General features: G+C 45.9%; 1 protein-coding gene across 3 annotated transcripts in view; it reads right to left on the bottom strand.

The window, feature by feature from the left end:
• Positions 1-18,204, bottom strand: part of LOC101160143 (Golgi apparatus protein 1) — a 55,349-nt gene that overhangs the window by 28,219 nt on the left and 8,926 nt on the right. For all 3 annotated transcript variants that reach the window (XM_023951391.1, XM_023951386.1, XM_023951393.1), the window contains exons 5-11: positions 17,383-17,586; positions 15,463-15,534; positions 15,209-15,395; positions 8,950-9,164; positions 8,690-8,811; positions 4,768-4,869; positions 2,433-2,586 (exon numbers count right to left, since the gene is read on the bottom strand). In XM_023951391.1, the coding sequence (XP_023807159.1) occupies positions 2,433-2,586; positions 4,768-4,869; positions 8,690-8,811; positions 8,950-9,164; positions 15,209-15,395; positions 15,463-15,534; positions 17,383-17,586 (1,056 nt within the window). The remainder of the gene's footprint in view (positions 1-2,432; positions 2,587-4,767; positions 4,870-8,689; positions 8,812-8,949; positions 9,165-15,208; positions 15,396-15,462; positions 15,535-17,382; positions 17,587-18,204) is intronic.

Raw genomic sequence — 18,204 nt, 5'->3', positions numbered from 1 at the left:
ATTTTTTTTACTCTTCCCTTTTTTTTTTTATCTCTTATATCCTTTTTTATAATCAATGTTTGAACTTCTTTTCCTTTCTATTGTCATGGTTTCAGTTTGTTGTCTTTTTTTTCGCTTTAGTTCTTGTTCTGTCTTGTTTGGTTCTGTTTCCTGTTTTATTTTGAAAGGTTTCCTGTCTTGTCATGTTTCTTGAGTTTTACTTCCTTTGGTCCCCATCTGCCCTAATCGTGTTCACCTGTGTCTTGTCTGCCCTGTCTGTATATAAGTCTTGTCTCTGCCTTCCTCCTGTGCTGGTCCATTAACTTCTGCTCATGTTGATCACGTCTTCTTGTCTGGCGTCCATGTCCCTTGCCATGCCACAGTAAGTTTTTGTTTTTAGTTTTGTCATCCTGCTCTGCAGCGCTTTTTGTTAGTTAAATAAACCCACTTGCCCTGAACCCGTTTGCCTCCCGTCTCTGCGCCTGGGTCCTACCTGCTCTCGAGCCTCCCCCCCACACGACATCTATACATCCAATGAAATTAAACTACAAATCAACAAACACAACTGATAACAAATGTCTCTAAAAAATGATGTGTATATTTGCAGAACCTTAAAAACACCAAACAAATAACAAATGCTTCCCAATTAAAGCACAAAAAATGGAACACAAAATGTAAAACCCAAGTTAGAAATTGCAATTTGGAAAAGATACTTTTTTCAGCAGCTTTTCAAAATCAATCACCAATTCTACTCTTCTGTGGATGAAACAAAGAACTCCAGAACAATGAAGCCATTTCTCTAAGTCTCTCTCACCTTCAGTTTTAAACAAGGTCTGTGAAAATCCACCATACATTGGTCACATGAACTCAGAGACCTGCTAAAAGTCCACAATTGTAAAAGCTCTTTTATATAGACAACTGTTTGTTTGCTTAGAGCTCTAAATATAAAAAAAAATGCTTTTCTATCACCTAGACACAGATGGAGAACCATATCAACTGGATTAATAACAGGGTGGCATGTTTAGACAACATGAAGCTGTCCATCACATTTTTGACCTAAACATGTAAACACATCCTTGGCTCTGCGGTTAGGAAATGGTATTTGGGAATCTCTTTATACCAGGAGCCAGCCTGGCCATTGGAACATCGCCACAGTGCCCATCCAGACTGGGACAGCAACGGGGTCCACTTCAGAGCCGTGAGCTGCTGTGTTTAACTCCAGCTGTCCCAGCAAGGGAGACAACTGCAGCAACATCCACTGACCAAGCTGACAAGCCCTGGCAGAAAAGATCCCCACAAGAAAAACACTGGCTCAGGCAGGCTGGTCAATAAAAAAAAATTGTTTTGCCATTGTCTTGCAGCTCGCAGATCAAGTGGTTTAGTTTTCCAGTAATGTCAGTCAAGAATGCAAGTTCAGATTCACAATGTTCATATTCACCATATTCAACAGACATCTCCTCCAATAGCACCTTAAAAATCCTGTGCTGTTTTGCTTTGCAGCTGAGGTTGTTTACGATTTTCAGAATAAGAGTCATTATATGTCCAGAGCCAATCACTTCTGCACATAAGGCCTGCTGGTGAATGACGCAGCAGTAATGCAGACATTTTGGAAAGTCTGGGTCAGCTTTACAGTGAGTGATGAAACCTGTTTGTCTATTGATCATAGCAGGAGTCCCATCTGCAGTCACTGCTACCAGCTTTTCTAATTGTACCTTTTTCTGCACAAAAACTCCTTCACCGTGTTATACATTTCAACTCCTCTTGTAGTTGTCTGTTAGGGCAGATGTGTCAGGAGTTCTTCTCTTGTGGAAACCAAAAGCTATGCTGTACTGTTGCCGTCCACAGACTCATCACACTGGACGTTAACCACCTGCACTTTGCAAGATCCCGGTCCAGCTAATTGGCCAAGTTATCAGACATAGCTGACACTCATCTAGACATTGTAGTGGAAATTGAATGAGTTCTATTGTTCTCATCCTTAGGGACAGTGATAGCAATTATCATCATTGCTTGAATTTTTTTCATGCTATATGCAAAAGTCTTTGTCCCTTAAGGCAACAGATTACAGCCCCCCCCCCCCCCCCCCCCCCCCCAGGCTGCTGTCGTATTAACATTACCTTGGAGCTCCAGAATGGACAAGAAAAAACGACGAGAATGGCTCGAGCAGGGCGTTGCTCACGGGGCGGTTGCTCGTGCCATGCGGTCGCACGTGCTCGGGCCCGCTAAATGCTACTTGTAGCTTTAATTTGTAGATTGTAATTTAATTTTCAGTAGCGATTAGCACTTTTCTCAACCCCTCGTTGGTTTAAATGAAACCTCGAGCTCTCACCTGATCCTCTGGGTTTACCTGTTAGTGGAAAACACCAGAGTTACACTGACAGGTGGCGTGTTCCCACGCCTATGCCTGTTTGCGTTTGAGCTGATGACGGCGTGTGTTTGTGAACTCGTCGTACCCGCCGGCCCTGCTCCTCTGTGCGGTAGGCATGGCGATACAGACAGGAAAAGACGGCCCCCGCTGGCATCAGGTCACTGGTCTCATTCCATCCATGAGTGTGGCAGAGTCGCGCGGCGTCGCCCTGACACTTCCTGTACAGGATGGGGTCCAGCCTGTAAGTGGAACACAGCAACATCTTCTGGTTTCTGCAGATTCTTTCTGGTTCTGTGTCATCTGTTGGAGATGCTTTGCTAAACTTTAGTCCAACCCCTTCTGCATGTGCTTCCTGTCACAACAACACGGCATGACGTCAGTCAGAACAGGTTTCATATTTGAGCAGTGAAAGTGAACCCTGAGCAGTGTTGCAGGGACCGCCCCCGTCCTTGCAGCCCATCTTTACCTGCCCTTCCTGGCTGAGCGGCTGCTACACGTCCCTCACTTTCCCCTCTGCCACCCTGGTCAGAGCTACTGGTGACAAACCCATAAAAAACAAACACTTTTTTCAAAATGGCAGCTTTTCTGTTGGCTGCTATGGAGATAAAACCATTTTATATTTTGGTCACCTGGTCGTGACGAACAGGTCTTTGTAATTTTCAGAAGAATTGGCAAAAGTAAACTTTTGGATTTTCTCGTTGATTAAGGTTTTTTCGTTAACCACGCCCACATTCATGACATCTTAGGTCAGGGGGGTCAAACTCATTTTCACTGAGGGCCACATCAGCATAGTGTCTGTCCTCAGAGGGCCAGAAATAACTTATACATGTAACTAAATGTAATGAAAAATGATTGTTACTACTCCTAAATGTTAAATAACTCATTATTTATTTATTATTACTTTTTAAAGTGACAATTCCAGCTGCAAAGAAACATATGTTTGCTTGTTACTTTAGCATAAATCCTTTTACATTCGATTCTATCAGGTTAGGTTATATAGACAGTGTTCAAGTCCTAATGTGTAGTTACCCAATCTGATATTTCATGTCTGATTCCCCCTAGATATGAATAAATACACACCCATTTTTATTTTAAGAAATTAAAAACTTTGATTCTCTCACATAAAATGACATGGAGGGCCACATTTGGCCCCCGGGCCTCGAGTTTGACACGTGTGTCTTAGGTCATATTGTTTTGTTCAACTTAAGTCAGGGATCAGTGTATTAGTTGTTTCTTTTTTTCTTTCGTATTAGTTGTTCCTAATATTTCGGTAAAAGATATGCAAGCAACAGGAAAACGCCACTTTTGTTGACTCGCCGCGCCTTAAAAGTCAACAACTTCTTATTTCAACATTTTTTCTCAAGTAGCTTCCTAATGATGCTCCAGGATATAGGAGGCGATGGATTAAAATCCTGGGGTGGAGTGTAAATTTGTAGACGGTACTAAAAAATCTTTTTTTTATTCAGGATGGCGGCTGAGGTCAAAGGTCGACGACGCGGCTGTGGTCAAAGGTCGACGACACTTCAGTTGTGGTTGTAGACGTAACCCTTGTGCTATCCTAAACACTGGTTTACACGTTGGTAGGGAGAACACGTCAATGTAAGGGGGGGGTCATCTGTGAAATTTGACAAAGATCACTCAAAGTTTTATATTCCTACATTGAGGGAAAAGGGTAAAAATCTGCAAATTTCACATTTTGCAACAACATGGCCGCCAAGCCATAGTTCCCGTAAACACTGAAAAACTTCCTTTGGATATCCCCGACACGTGTGTTTTGGTTTTTAGTCAGTGGATTAAGAGTTTTTTAAAAAATCCCATGACAGATTTTGGCCCCATTCCTTCTTTTTTTTTTTTTGTTCACTATGCCCAAAATTCCTTTTTACCACTTTTTACGATTTTGGTGAGTTTTTCAGTTTGTAGTGGGAGTGAAATTTTTGTTCAAAGAAGAGCTGGGAAAGAAGACAAACCCGGGCAAATGCCCAGTAGGGCTTGGTTTTCCCGGACAAATGATCTACCCTGCACTGAAGTCTAGACTTTCTTCAGGTCATAGGTTATTATTCACCAGTTAAACGATTCATTCTTTGCGTGGTTCAAGTTTTTCAGGGTTCCTTGACTTTCCCCACAGATCACGTTCCCGCCACACTTTCATGCTTCTCTGTATTTTGTGCTTTTGAAGACTTCTGGCAGACAGATCACTGGAGATCCTTGATTACTGTGATCTGCAGATCCTTTAGACGTCTGTTTATTGTGAGAGCAGCTAAGGAGACAAACTTTTCCTTTGGAAACATACAAACGTCAAACTTTCTGAACCCAGGATAGAAAAATCAATTAGCCAAATTCAATGAACTGAAGATTGCTGAAAGCAGGAACCATCAGCTGAGACTTTTTACACTTCAGCAGGAGGAACAGATCATACTCACTTCCAGTCTCTGGATATGAAATACTGTAGCTCTAGCAACCGGTGCTCACAGTCCTCCACCATCTTCTCTGTGTACAGATGCTCCATCAGGCACGACAGGATCCTATAAACATCCACAACAGCAAGGTCAGATGACAAGCCCGGCCCATCATTGGATCAGAACTTCTCAAAGACCCACTGCAATGACAATTCTGTTTTTGGTGCTTTAACATGTTCTTGTAGTGTTTTTCTCATGATGGACACATATAAAGAAAATGCAGATTAAAACTGTGGTTGAGTATTTCTTTATCGAAATTGCGGTGAATCAGGAGCAGATGAAAAAATGCTGTTTTGCCGTTTGTTATTTCAGGCGACCTTTGGTCTTGTGTCTTGAACACTTGGGTAAAACGAGGGGCAGAGCTGTCCAGTGATCACTACCTTGTGGTGAGATGGATTTGCTGGCGGGGAAGGAGGCAGGTAAGACTTGGGAGGCCCAAACGAACTGTCACGGTTTGTTGAGAACGTCTGGCTGAGCCCTTTGTCAGAAAAGTCTTGAATGAAAGTCATGAATTCCACATCCAGGAGAGCTTCAAAGAGATACTGAGACATCTAGTCCGTGTTGCAGCGGTAACCCCCAAATCCAGTGGTGGACACCTGAAGTAAAGGATGCCGTAAAGCTGAAGTCCTACCAGGCCTGGCTGGCTTGTGGGACTCCAGAGCCAGCCGACAGGTACCAGCACTCTAGGCAAGCTGCAGCACAGACTGTTGCGGCGGCAAAAACCCGGTCCTGGAAGGAGTTTGGTGAGACCATGGAGAAGGACTATCGGTTGGCCTCCAAGAAATTCTGGCCAACTGTCCGGCGCCTCAGAAGGGGAAAGCAGTTTTCTGCAGGAACCGTTTTCAGTCCAGGTGGGGAGTGGTTGACTTCAACTGGGGACATTGTCAGGCGGTGGAAGATATACTTTGAGGATTTCCACAATCCCACTGACACGCCTCCTCTAGAGGAAGCAGAGAATGAGGACTTTGGGGTGAGGCTGTCTGTCACCTGGGCTGAAATCATTGAGATGGTCAATGAGCTCCTCAGTGACAAGGCTCCAGGAGTGGACGATGTTCACCCTGAGTACCTCAAGTCTCTGGATGCTGTGGGAGTGTCTTGGCTGACACGTCTCTACAGCATCGCGTGGCAGTCGGGGACTGTACCACTGGACTGGGGTGGTGGTTCCCTTTTTTAAGAAGGGGGGCCGGAGGGTGTGTTCTAACTACCGGGGAATCCCACTCCTTAGTCTCCCTGGGAAAGTCTATGCCAGGGTACTGGAGAGGAGGGTCCGTCCGACAGATCCAGGAACAACAGTGCGGTTTCCGTCCTGGTCGTTGAACAGTGGACCAGCTCTAGACCCCCCTTCAGGGTGCTGGAGGGTTCGTGGGAGTTCGCTCATCCAGTCCATATGTGATTTGTGGATTTGGAGAAGGTGTTAGACCCAGACCACCGTCCTGTAGAGCAGTGGTCCCCAACCCCCGGGGGTCACTTGGTACCGGGCCACAGAGAAAGAATAAATAACTTACATTACTTCCGTCTTATTTATTTCGGAATCTGAAAGATGTTTTATTTTGAAATTGCCAGATTCTCTGTTACATCCGTCTATGTTACTCTAGACCAGGGGTGGCCGCTCTTTGCGTCTCATCATATTGTGGCGATCCGTTGGTTAGCCCCGCCTTCAGCCCCTGAGACTCATGATAAGTGGGGAATTGTGGGTGTAAAGTTCCTCCCCATGAGTCAGGGGCTGTTCAGGGGGCAGAATTCACAGCCATGCTGTTTGCCTGTTTCTGGGCCTAGTAACGTATGCAAGCATCAATGTTGGAAAGGGGCAATTCAAGCTACTCATTAGTTTGCTTATTCCTCTTTGATATTGTGCGAAGTCGGTTGATTGATTAGACTTGGATGTGTAGCGACAATAATTTCGACATACTGAGCCTCATTTCATAGGTAATTCATTTTTATACAACTCTCAAATACATCAGAAAGTATTAAAAATAAATAATAAAAAGACCGCCATGCAGTGTGTGTGTTTTGCTCCAGACACATAAGTGACCGTCAGTCGTTTGCGCGGGTTACGCCCAATGCCGGAAAAAATTACTAAACATTTGATGTGCGTGCAGACTGTTACCCTCATATTCAAAATGGCGAAATTCAGAGTATAAACAGAAACACATAACCTTTCTGGAAGAATGGGAAGATTCTTACTTTTTTACTGAACAGAATGGCATCACTATGTTTATTATTATGAGCTTTTGGAAGCAGTAAAATTACTCATGGCAGAAAAGAACAAAACGTATCCCGGACACCTGACTAAGCATGCCTGTGTGAATAGTGTGGCGACGGGGGGTTAGCCCCGCCTTCAGCCCCTAAGACTGATGGGAAGTGGGGAATCTTGGGTGTAAAACCATTAGTAAAATCATGATGTTTGAGTACTGGCGGTTGAGTTCAAGTAAATGCAAAGCTAAGCTAGTAGGAAGCAGGTCAATACTTGTGTCCTTGCGTCTGTGGTGAACGAGCTGAGTCGTTTCAATTTTCATAAACATGTCATCAATTAATTGATTTTCATGACAAAGATCTATCATAAAACTATAAATAAAAACTCTTGAATACTTTTTTTTTTTTTTTTTACTGAAGGTTAAAATTATTTTTTGCCACACTCAACTGAAATGAAACTTGAAACAAACACAAGTACAATACTTGCTGTACTGTTGAAGGGAGAGGAATGTTTTATGGAAAATAGTACGGCTTTAATTGCGTGTTTGTGTGTGTACGTATTGGCAGGTCAGTGTTCCCCCTTCGTCGTAGTGTTGCTATATTACTACTTTTGAAAGACCGGTCCGTGAAGACTTTGTGTGACGTCATACCGGTCCGTGGCGTTAAAAAGGTTGGGGACCACTGCTGTAGAGGGTGCTCTGGGAGTATGGGGTCCGGGGAGCCTTACTGAGAGCTGTCCGGTCTCTGTATGACTGGAGCAAGAGTTTGGTTCGCATAGCCAGCAGTAAGTCAGACCTGTTCCCGGTGCATTCTGGACTCTGGCAGTGCTGCCCTTTTTCACCGGTTCTGTTCATTGTTTTTATGGACACAGTTTCTAGGCGCAGCCAGGGGCCGGAAGGGGTCTGGTTTGGGGAACACAGGATTTCCTCTCTACTTTTTTAAGATGATGCATTCCTGTCGGCTTTGTGTATTCAGGTGTGTGTTTGGGTGTTAATGTAATCAGGTGTGTGTTTGTGTATTTGGGTGTGTGTCTGGGTGTTGTGTGTCTTTAGGTGTTTGTGTATTCAGGTGTGTGTTTGGGTGTTTGCGTTTGTTTGTGTGTGTCTGGGTGTTGTGTGTATTCAGGTGTGTGTTTGTGTAATCATGTGCGTGTTTGTGTATTCAGATGTGTGTTTGTGTATTCAGGTGTGTGTTTTGTGTAATCATGTGCGTGTTTGTGTATTCAGATGTGTGTTTAGGTGTTTGTGTTATCAGGTGTGTGTTTGTGTATTCGGGTGTGTGTCTGGGTGTTGTGTGTCTTTAGGTGTGTGTTTAGGCGTTTGTGTATTCAGGTGTGTGTTCAGGTGTTAATGTAATCAGGTGTGTGTTTGTGTATTCAGATGTGTGTTTAGGTGTTTGTGTATTCAGGTGTGTGTTTGTGTATTCGGGTGTGTGTCTGGGTGTTGTGTGTCTTTAGGTGTGTGTTTCGGTGTTTGTGTATTCGGGTGTGTGTTTCGGTGTTTGCGTTTTTGTGTGTGTGTTTGGGTGTTGTGTGTATTCAGGTGTGTGTTTGTGTAATCATGTGCGTGTTTGTGTATTCAGGTGTTTGTTTGTGTATCATGTGCGTGGTTGTGTATTCAGGTGTGTGTTTGTGTAATCATGTGCGTGGTTGTATATTCATGTGTGTGTTGGCGTGTTGCGTTCTCAGACTCACATTGGGTCTCCACTCCGGATGTGTTTGCAGGCGGTCTGGATGACGGACTCGCAGGCCTCGTTGAGGGCTCGGTCGATCCGATAGTCGGCTCCCGGGTCGGCAGACTGAATCAGAGTCTGCAGCTGTGACAAAAACAGACCATGAAATCAGAATCAAACCTCCAGTGGTTTGTTGAGTATATTCAATCTGAATTAAAATGATTCACATGGGAATGGAAACCCTTTCTTTTGGATTTTTCACCGGTCGGTTAAGCGCCTTACCGCGCCCTGGCAGACACTCCCAACAGTGCTGTGGTCGCCGCGGCCCACCCGCATCAGACAGTGCAGCGTGCGGCCTTTACGATGCAGGCCAGAGCAGTGAGCCTCGATCTCCGTCCGGCAGTGAAGGACGATCTCTGGACTGAGAGAAAAATCCTCCATCAGCATCCGCCGGTAGTCCAGCATCTCCCCCTGACATTCTCCACTAACCGGACGACCTAGAAAAATGAGAGGCAGGGCTCAAACAGTTGGAGAGGCCACACACGTCCTCCGCCTCCGAACCTTCAACACATGAACATGGTGACAACAAAAATGACCAAAAATAAAAATTAGCTGTTTGGTCACCACCAGGAACAACTTGACCATTGCAGATAAGTTTAGTCTCCCAGCAGCCTTTGCCCTGAGAATGGGAGATGATGTGTCCCAATCCACCGTCCCGTTGACCATCCATCCATCCATCTTCCTCCGCTTATCCGGGACCGGGTCGCCGGGGCAGCAGTCTAAGCAGAGATGCCCAGACTTCCCTCGCCCCAGCCACTTCCTCCAGCTCCTCTGGGGGAACCCCGAGGCGGTCCCAGGATAGGGTGTAGAGCTGGTCCACTGTTCCACGACCAGGACGGAAACCGCACTGTTGTTCCTGAATCCGAGGTTCGACTATCGGACGGACTCTCCTCTCCAGTACCCTGGCATAGACTTTCCCAGGGAGGCTGAGGAGTGTAATTCCCCTGTAGTTGGAACACACCCTCCGGTCCCCCTTCTTTAAGAGGGGAACCACCACCCCTGTCTGCCAGTCCAGTGGTACAGTTCCCGACTGCCACGCGATGCTGCAGACACGTGTCAGCCAAGACACTCCCACAGCATCCAGAGACTTGAGGTACTCAGGGCGGACCTCATCCACTCCCGGGGCCCCGCCACCGAGGAGCTCATTAACTACCTCGGTGACTTCAGCCCGGGTAATAGACAGGCTCACCCCAAAGACCTCATTCTCTGCTTCTTCAAAGGAAGGCGTGTCAGTGGGATTGAGGAGATCCTCAAAGTATTCCTTCCACCGCCCGACAATGTCCCCTGTCGAGGTCAACAGTCCCCCAACTGCACTTAAAACTGTGCCTGTGGAGAACTGCTTTCCCCTCCTGAGGCGCCGGACGGTTGGCCAGAATTTCTTCGAGGCCAACGGATAGTCCTTCTCCATGGCCTCACCGAAGTCCTCCCAGACCCGAGTTTTTGCTTCCGCAACGGTCTGGGCCGCAGCTCGCTTAGACTGCCGATACCTGTCAGCTGCCTCTGGAGTCCCACAAGCCAGCCAGACCTGGTAGGACTCTTTCTTCAGCTTGACGGCATCCCTTACTTCCGGTGTCCACCACCGGGTTCGGGGGTTACCGCCGCGACAGGCAACCTCCCTCTGTTTGAAGTTCTCCCGAATGTGGGAGTTAAAGACTTCCCTAATGGAGGGCTCAGCCAGACGTTCCCAGCAGACCCTCACAGTACGTTTGGGTCTTCCAAGTCTTTCCGGCCTCCTTCCCCGCCAGCGAATCCAACTCACCACCAGGTAGTGATCGGTGGAGAGCTCCGCCCCGCTCTTCACCCGAGTGGCCAAGAGACAAGGCCGAACGTCGCCTGAAACAACTACAAAGTCGATCATCAACCTCCTGCCTAGGGTGTCCTGATGCCAGGTGTATTGATGGACTCCCTTGTGCTCGAACATGGTGTTCGTTATGGACAAACTGTGACGAGCACAGAAGCCCAAAAACAAAACACCATTCAGGTTCAGATCGGGGGGGGGGCACTCCTACCAATCACGCCCCTCCAGGTGGCACTGTCATTGCCCACGTGGGCATTGAAGTCCCCCAGGAGGACAATGGAGTCCCCCGTTGGGGCACTTTCCAGTACCCCTTCGAGAGACACCAATAAGGCCTGGAACTCCAAGCTGCTGTTCGGCCCGTAAGCAGAAACCACAGTTAGAGACCTGTCCCCCACCCGAAGGCGGAGGGACAGGACCCTCTCGTCCACCGGGGTGAACTCCATCACTTGGCGGCTAAGCTGGGGGCTCACGAATAAGCCCACACCAGCCCACCGCCTCTCTGACCCGTTGACCAGTGCTTCCTAAATAACGCCTCCACATTTGTCCCGGTCCCATGAACAATAACAGAGACGTGCCCAGACTGAAACAGAGAGTTCAGTCTGGCCACGTGATCGTGACTAGGATGTGCATAGAATGTGAAATCCAAACCCACCCTTCTGCAATATGTGTCACTATAGGAAACCCCCCAAAATCCCCCTGTCGCCCTGCCTAATAGAATAGAATGAAGGTAAAAGGTTTGGCTAAGAGAATAAGTGTAATAACATGAAACGCTGAATGCAAACAGACAAACTCTCTAAACTAAAAAGTGGAGCGCTGGCTCAGCAGAAGATACTTTAGCTCAGCTGAAGCGGTCGTCCGATAGGGCCAGCTTTCAGATCGCTCGTCGAAAAGCAGCAGAAAACCTTTCACTGACGCAGAGTCTGTCATGAAATGTCTGAATGTTGTCATAGAGGAATGTTGATTGTATTGTTTTCAATCAGCAGGCGCGTTGAAGAAATCAGGGATAATGCATTTCCAGCAGAATTCAGCCTTTTTCCATGAGGACGGGATACAAACACAGACGAGCAGAACACAGTCTGCAGAAAGTTCATGTTTCATGGGCTGGTTTTTTGGGGAAGAACCCAATGAGTTATTTGGTTAAATATTTCATGAGTAGTGTTGTTGCCAAGTGTACACCTAACTATGGTACATGCTGTATACTTATATAGCGCTTTTCTACCTTCTTCAAAGGCCACACACACACAGTCACACACACACACACACACAGTCACACACACAGTCACACACACACAGTCTCACACACACACACACACAAACAGTCACACACACAGTCACCCAGTCACACACACACAGTCAAACACACACCGTCACACACACACCGTCACACACACACATTCACACACACACACCCACACCCACACACACACACACACACACAGTCACACCCAGTCACACACACAGTCACCCAGTCACACACACAGTCACACACACACACAGTCACACACACACAGTCACACACACACCCACCCAGTCACACACACACACAGTCACACACACACACAGTCACACACACTGTCACACACACAGTCACCCAGTCACACACAAACAGTCACACACACAGTCACCCAGTCACACACACACAGTCACACACACAGTCACCCAGTCACACACACAGTCACACACACACAGTCACACATGGGTGGGGGCTCTGCTGCCCAACACCAGCCAACCTTCAACCAGAGGAATCGTGGTGTTCAGTGTCTTGCCCAAGGACACTTTGACACATGGGCGGGCAAGGCGGGAATCGAACCTGGAATATTCCAATCAGAGGTCGACACGCCTTAATAATGCACAAGTTGAAGCTCTAATGAAATATGAGCAACAGATTTCACTCCCCCCCCCACGCACATATAACAAAATCCTAAACAAACATCAGAAAAACTCCTAGTCACTGAGAATACTACAGTTTAAATGGTTATTGTGTTTATTTACCACAACTAAACAAATGCAAGAAGAACACACCAGATGTTTGTGTAAAATGTGGATTTAAAGGCACAGTAAGACCTTGTATGTGGGAGTGTCACCAAATACTATTCTCTTGGAAGAAGTTAGAATGACAATAGAGAAAATCAAAACAGCTGACATTGAGCCCCGCCCTCTTCCTCTTGGCTATAAAATGTGATTTTAGTAAAACAGAGACGTTTATTGATATCAGATTGTAGGCTAAAAGGTGTATGGCACAAGCTTGGACCTACCTAGCATAAACCAGTGGCATAAACAAATGTATTATCTTCCTTTGGAAAGAATAAGGGGTGTGTTTGGCACTTGGGGGGCGGTATTCAGGGGTGTGTTTGACACTTGGGGGGCGGTATTCAGGGGTGTGTTTGACACTTGGGGGGCGGTATTCACTTTCATGTTGATCTGATTGGATGAAATTTGCTGGTCAAATTTGGCGAGGCAGCGGAGCGGCACTTTCATTTTTCAGTGGGGGGGGGGGCTAACAGGCGGCTCTTGAGCTGCATGTGGCTCTCTGCCTTTTATCATAGTTTCTATATTCAGTACTTTCACAACCATAAGGTGAAAGTCTTCCATTTTCTCCTACATGTACAGAGCGGCCCTAATGTGTTGTTGTGTGACTTTGGTAAAGAGGACCTAAAAGAGAACAGCATGAGAACGGTAAGGAGAGAGGTGAGGACGTGAAAGAAGACACCCCCCCATAGTACAAAGGTGCAGATGTGAGCTTAATGCAGAACAACTTCGTTTTGGAAACCCTGGAAATGCAAAGAGATTCGATTATGAGGCAAAGTTTAAACTGCAGCTATCAGCTACGCGGAGGAACACGGGAATAGAGCAGCTGTGGTTCGGTTAAATTAGATCTTCACAGATTCAGACTTCCTAGCTCAATAACTCTTCTGATAAACATTAAATGTATCTTAATCCTTTTGTATTTACACAGAGGGTGAACTACAAAAGCATTTCTAAAGAAAAAAGATCCTTTTGTGCCTTTTAAGCTGTGAATGCAGACATGCAGACATGTGACTAAAGCTGACGGGTCTGCCTTCACTGTTCTTTGGAGCCGCAACGAGACGGACTCTGACGATGACGGAAGGGAAGCTGGCGTGTTTGATAGAAATGCAGCCCAGCTGTTCATTTCAGATACAGAAGATGAGGACTTTGATGGATTTTTGGATGCTGATTGATGACTGAAAAAATGAAAAATAACCAACTCAGTTTTGCTCTTGCTGCCTTTTTTAAACACACACCAGCATGCATGTTTCACCGGGATGTGTTAACATTAGATACAGAATACACATCTATAACTGAAACGGCTCCGTTTAATCCAGTGCTGTTGTATTGTAAGGACAGGAGGGGGTTATGGGAGATAACATAGCTTTAATTGTGTGTGTGTGTCTGGCAGGTCAGTGTGTGGTGTGGCTCTTTGACTCACAGTTAAAAATTTCGTCTCTTTGTGTCAAACATGTTGGCCCCCCCTGTTTGTGTTAGAGGCCTTTATAAAAAACGGCGGATATAGCGTGGATTCTAGCGGTTGTGAGGCTGAATACGGCGCTCAGCTGTCTTTACGCTCTTTCACTGTATGGCAGCCATGAAACGCCAGCCTTTTCTTTTTGTTTTTGTTTACAAGGAAAACGTAACTAGAAATACTGAAGTTGCTGTCTTGTCATAACCGATTCCTTAATAAAAATTAGTGTGGGAAAAAAAGACTTTCCTTCTGAAAGCAGCCTGCAGTCACATGACCCCGACCCCCCAGGCTGGGTTTGAATCCAGGAGCATAAAGGGGGGTTAAACCTCAAAGACTTGTTAGTCTTTAGTCTTTGATCAGTTTCCCAGGTGACCACCAGGTGACTGTTTCACAATCAAGTTGTTCTTCACTCACCTGAAGTGAAACAACCACAAACAGAGACACTCATCTAGGTGTGTGACATTTGCTCTCTGCATTTGACCCCTCCCCTGTGGGATGGGTGAGCTGCAGACACAGCCGCGCTCTGTGAAACCATTTGGTGGTTTAACCCCCCAATCCAACCCCCTAATGCTGAATGTCAAAGAGGGGGGGGGGGCATTGGTATGACTCGGCCTGGATTTGAACTCACAACCCTCCAGTCACAGGGCGGACACTCTCCCACGTCAGGGGAATTCTAACAAACATACAGCCTTACCTGTGTACTTTTACCATTAGTCTTGTTTAACTAGGTGTAACATTTTGATTGACAGATGGCTGCTGCATCGTCAGCTCTGGAGTGGTCTTAGTGGGCGTGTCCCAAAACACAACAGGTGTCTTTGTTCCACCTTTCTGCCCATTTATTGAAGGACTTTGATGACATCATCTCCAGGCAACATGTCATCGGTCACAAAGCTGAGAACTGGCCTGACGCATGACCACACGGTCCAAATTAAACTACCTGAAGATTTACTGAAGGCATATTTCCTTTGTGCCTCTGAAACTCTTTTTAAAGCGATGATTCATCGATAATAAAAAAAACTCTCATCCCTGAAAGTGGGCCACACTTCAGACATCCAGGTACTTCCCATGAAGTGCTGGAACCTAACTTTCAGAGGAGCTCATTACCGGCCCAAATGGCGGATGTGTCGCCCCAGCCTTTCAATCCTGGTAAGTCCAGTGTAAATACATGGAGGTAATTGGACAGGAGATGCCCCCAGGCTCACCCCGGTGCACGGCGGCCTCCAGGCACAGCAGCAGGTGTGACAGGCGGGCCTCGCGGGCGCGTGGGAGGGCGGTGTCCAGGCTGCAGTGCTGCTTCTTCAAGTCCAGCTTACAGGCTTTGGCCAGAGAGTAGCTGACTCTGTAATCCTGGGAGATCAGCTTCTGCCGGGTGGTCAGGGCGTCCCGACACTGGGGGGCGTGGACACACCTGATCAGCGACCCACACTGCTGTTAGGGGGTTGGTCTTTTTTCTTACCTTTTCTGACATGGCCTCTTCAAACTTGTGGTTGAACAGGCATTTGTAAACTCTCCCCTCTCCAGCCTGAACCTGCAGGAAACAGTGAGAGAACTGCTGCAGAGCCGTCCTGTGGCACCACAACGTAAAGTCTTCAATGTGGCTTTTGCTTTGCTCTAATGCCAACTATAGGGCCAGCCCAGGAATGACATCATGATGTCATCATTCAGTTGTAAGCTAGCAGGAGAGAGTGTGAACAAAGGAATGATGGGAAATCAGCGTAGAGTTACTTCCACGCCAACAGTTCTGCCCCCAACCCCATAGAGAATTTCTGATGAAGTCCTGCCGCTCTGCAGAGAATTTGTCTTAAAAAATGACTAAAGGCTAAAAAGGGCATCATCGTGACTAAACGTGCACTGCCAGCAGCTTTAGAACAGAAAAGACAGCAGTGCAGTGCCACTGCAGACGTCATTCTGAAACAAGACCTTTTGAGTTCATCAATGATAACGGAAACAGTTACAGCATTTTAAGTGTCACTAGACCTGATTGAACCGTTTTCTAGGAGGCAAACATCAAACATAGAAGAGTTCCATCCGATTGGTCAAGAACGTGAAGGCGTCCGTCTGATTGGTCAAATGCATTCATGGATTTATTTGATTCCTTAAACGCTTCAAGCTGAAATAGAATTAACACATTTAAGGTAAACCTTCATTGCAATTTTTGCCAACGTTTGCAGGTTGTGACGACGCTAAACTTAGGATTCATTGTACAGGCCTAATTTATATCAATGGATTTTCTGTTTAAGCTTTATTGGTTGAATGCTATAAAGTATTCAACCATTGTTTTCCTGATTCTCTTTCTTAATTTTTCAGCTATTTTATCCGTTCAACTATTCAAATGTTCAGCTCTTTCCGCTTTTTCCAGCTGTGACTTTTGCTCCTTCAAATCCTTGAACTTTTCCAGATATTCCAGGATGTTTGCCTCCACTGAGATACGTGGGGGATCCTTGGTGCAGAAACTCGCTGGTTCGATACCCGGCTCTGGCATTTTTCACAAACATTTCTTTTCTTCTTTAGATGCAGCTCCTTCTAGTTATAATAAAAGTGTGATCATGTGTTTTGACCCAAAGCTGCTCCGTTCATTCTAAAGAGGCTATCGCGTCTGTCTTCGGTTCTGCTGCACACTATGTACTGGATGAAGAACATCATGCCTTAAAAATACAATGAGGCAAAAAGTAATCAGTCACTGAGTCTGAGATCCCACAGAAAAAGCTGAGTTTGGTCTGAATGTGAAATCCAGGAAACCCCATAGTTGGATTTCTGGAGAATGTCTTAGTATAATGTGTTTGGTGAATAACAAAGGTTCCCCTCAGTCCTTTGTGATGTCACTCTGGTTGGTCGGAGCAGAAGTCAAAGGTTTTCAGGATGAAACCGTAGCTGCTATTTGGGTCCATTCTTCCATGAAAGAATGTTTCTAGGATGAGCATTACAAACCAAACTCAGACTGTTTTGGTTATTTTATTTCATTCTTTATTTGTTAATTATTCTTATTTATTTATATTGTATTTTTTTAACTCAGACTTTTTAGTACCTACACATACAGAGAGGCCGGATGGGGGTAAAAAAATGAAACTTTCCTTCCACATTTTTCTCCCAGGAAAAGAAATTCTTGCCATTTCCCTCCACTTTGAATTTGGGACCCAGAGAAACGTCTCCGTTGAACGGCAGCAACAGACCATCTCTGCCTCTATAGACGGTATGTTTCTTTGCACTTAGGAAGAAGAAATTCTTTTTGCAAACCTTTTCCAATCTAAATTTTAAAGAAGGTCTTTTTTTAAGTGGAAATTCCACTAAAAACAATAAGTTAAAGCAAAATCCTTTGGCATGATTTGAATCTTTTGACAGGAATGTTTGGTTTCAGTGTAAATCAGTGTTTCCTCACGTTCAGACAGAATCTCTCCCGGTCGTCTCGACAGGCAAAGTACAGATGTCTGTCGAGGTGGAAGTCGTCTGAAGACAGCTCCGCCACCCGCAGGATGGCTTTCTGGCACTCCTCTTTGATTGGGCGGATGTGATTTTGCTGCTCCGCCTCTTTTACCAGAGCCTTCTCCAGACAGGCGATCACCTCTCCCTGAGAGTGGATGTCCTGTGAAAAGGTCGAGCACGGTGGTTCAGAGCAGCATCAGTGCTGAAACTTCTGCCAACAGGACTAAACCCAAGGCTTAAAAAAAGGTTCACAAAATGACAAACAGCTCAGTAGCCCCAAACCATGATACCACCACCTAATTGGACAGGCTTCTATGGTCTCATTGATCCAGCAGATTTTTCTAAAAGTTTCTCAAAGTTCATATGATTCAAAAATTCAAATTCAAATTAATGTTATTTCTATAGCCCCTTCATGTTAAACAAACAGCTCAAGGGGCTGCACATAAAAACAAACAAGGATGCAGAGAACACCCATCCCTACAGAGATGTTTCAGGTCAAACTAAGCTGAGTTTTCTGCACTGTACTGTCCAGCAGTGACGTCGGCCATGGTTTCCAGATCTATGAACGCTGCTGATCCCTGCAGTAACCTGGATTTTAATCTGGGTCTTTCTTAACCTCTGACCCCTGAGAAGGTTCCTGCCTGTTCCAGGTCATCTTCAGTGGTGGATAATGCTTAATAGTAAGTGTCTCAAAGCTGCAGGAGCGTTTTGATCCAATCTGAATGACATTTTGGTTGTTTCTGACTTTCTTCAGATGTCACCCGTATGTTTTGGAGAT

The sequence above is a fragment of the Oryzias latipes genome, chromosome 3 (assembly GCF_002234675.1).
Source record: "Oryzias latipes chromosome 3, ASM223467v1".
Lineage (NCBI taxonomy): Eukaryota > Metazoa > Chordata > Actinopteri > Beloniformes > Adrianichthyidae > Oryzias > Oryzias latipes.
Note: the sequence above shows the minus strand (reverse complement) of the source record. Positions and strands in the feature narration are given on the sequence as shown.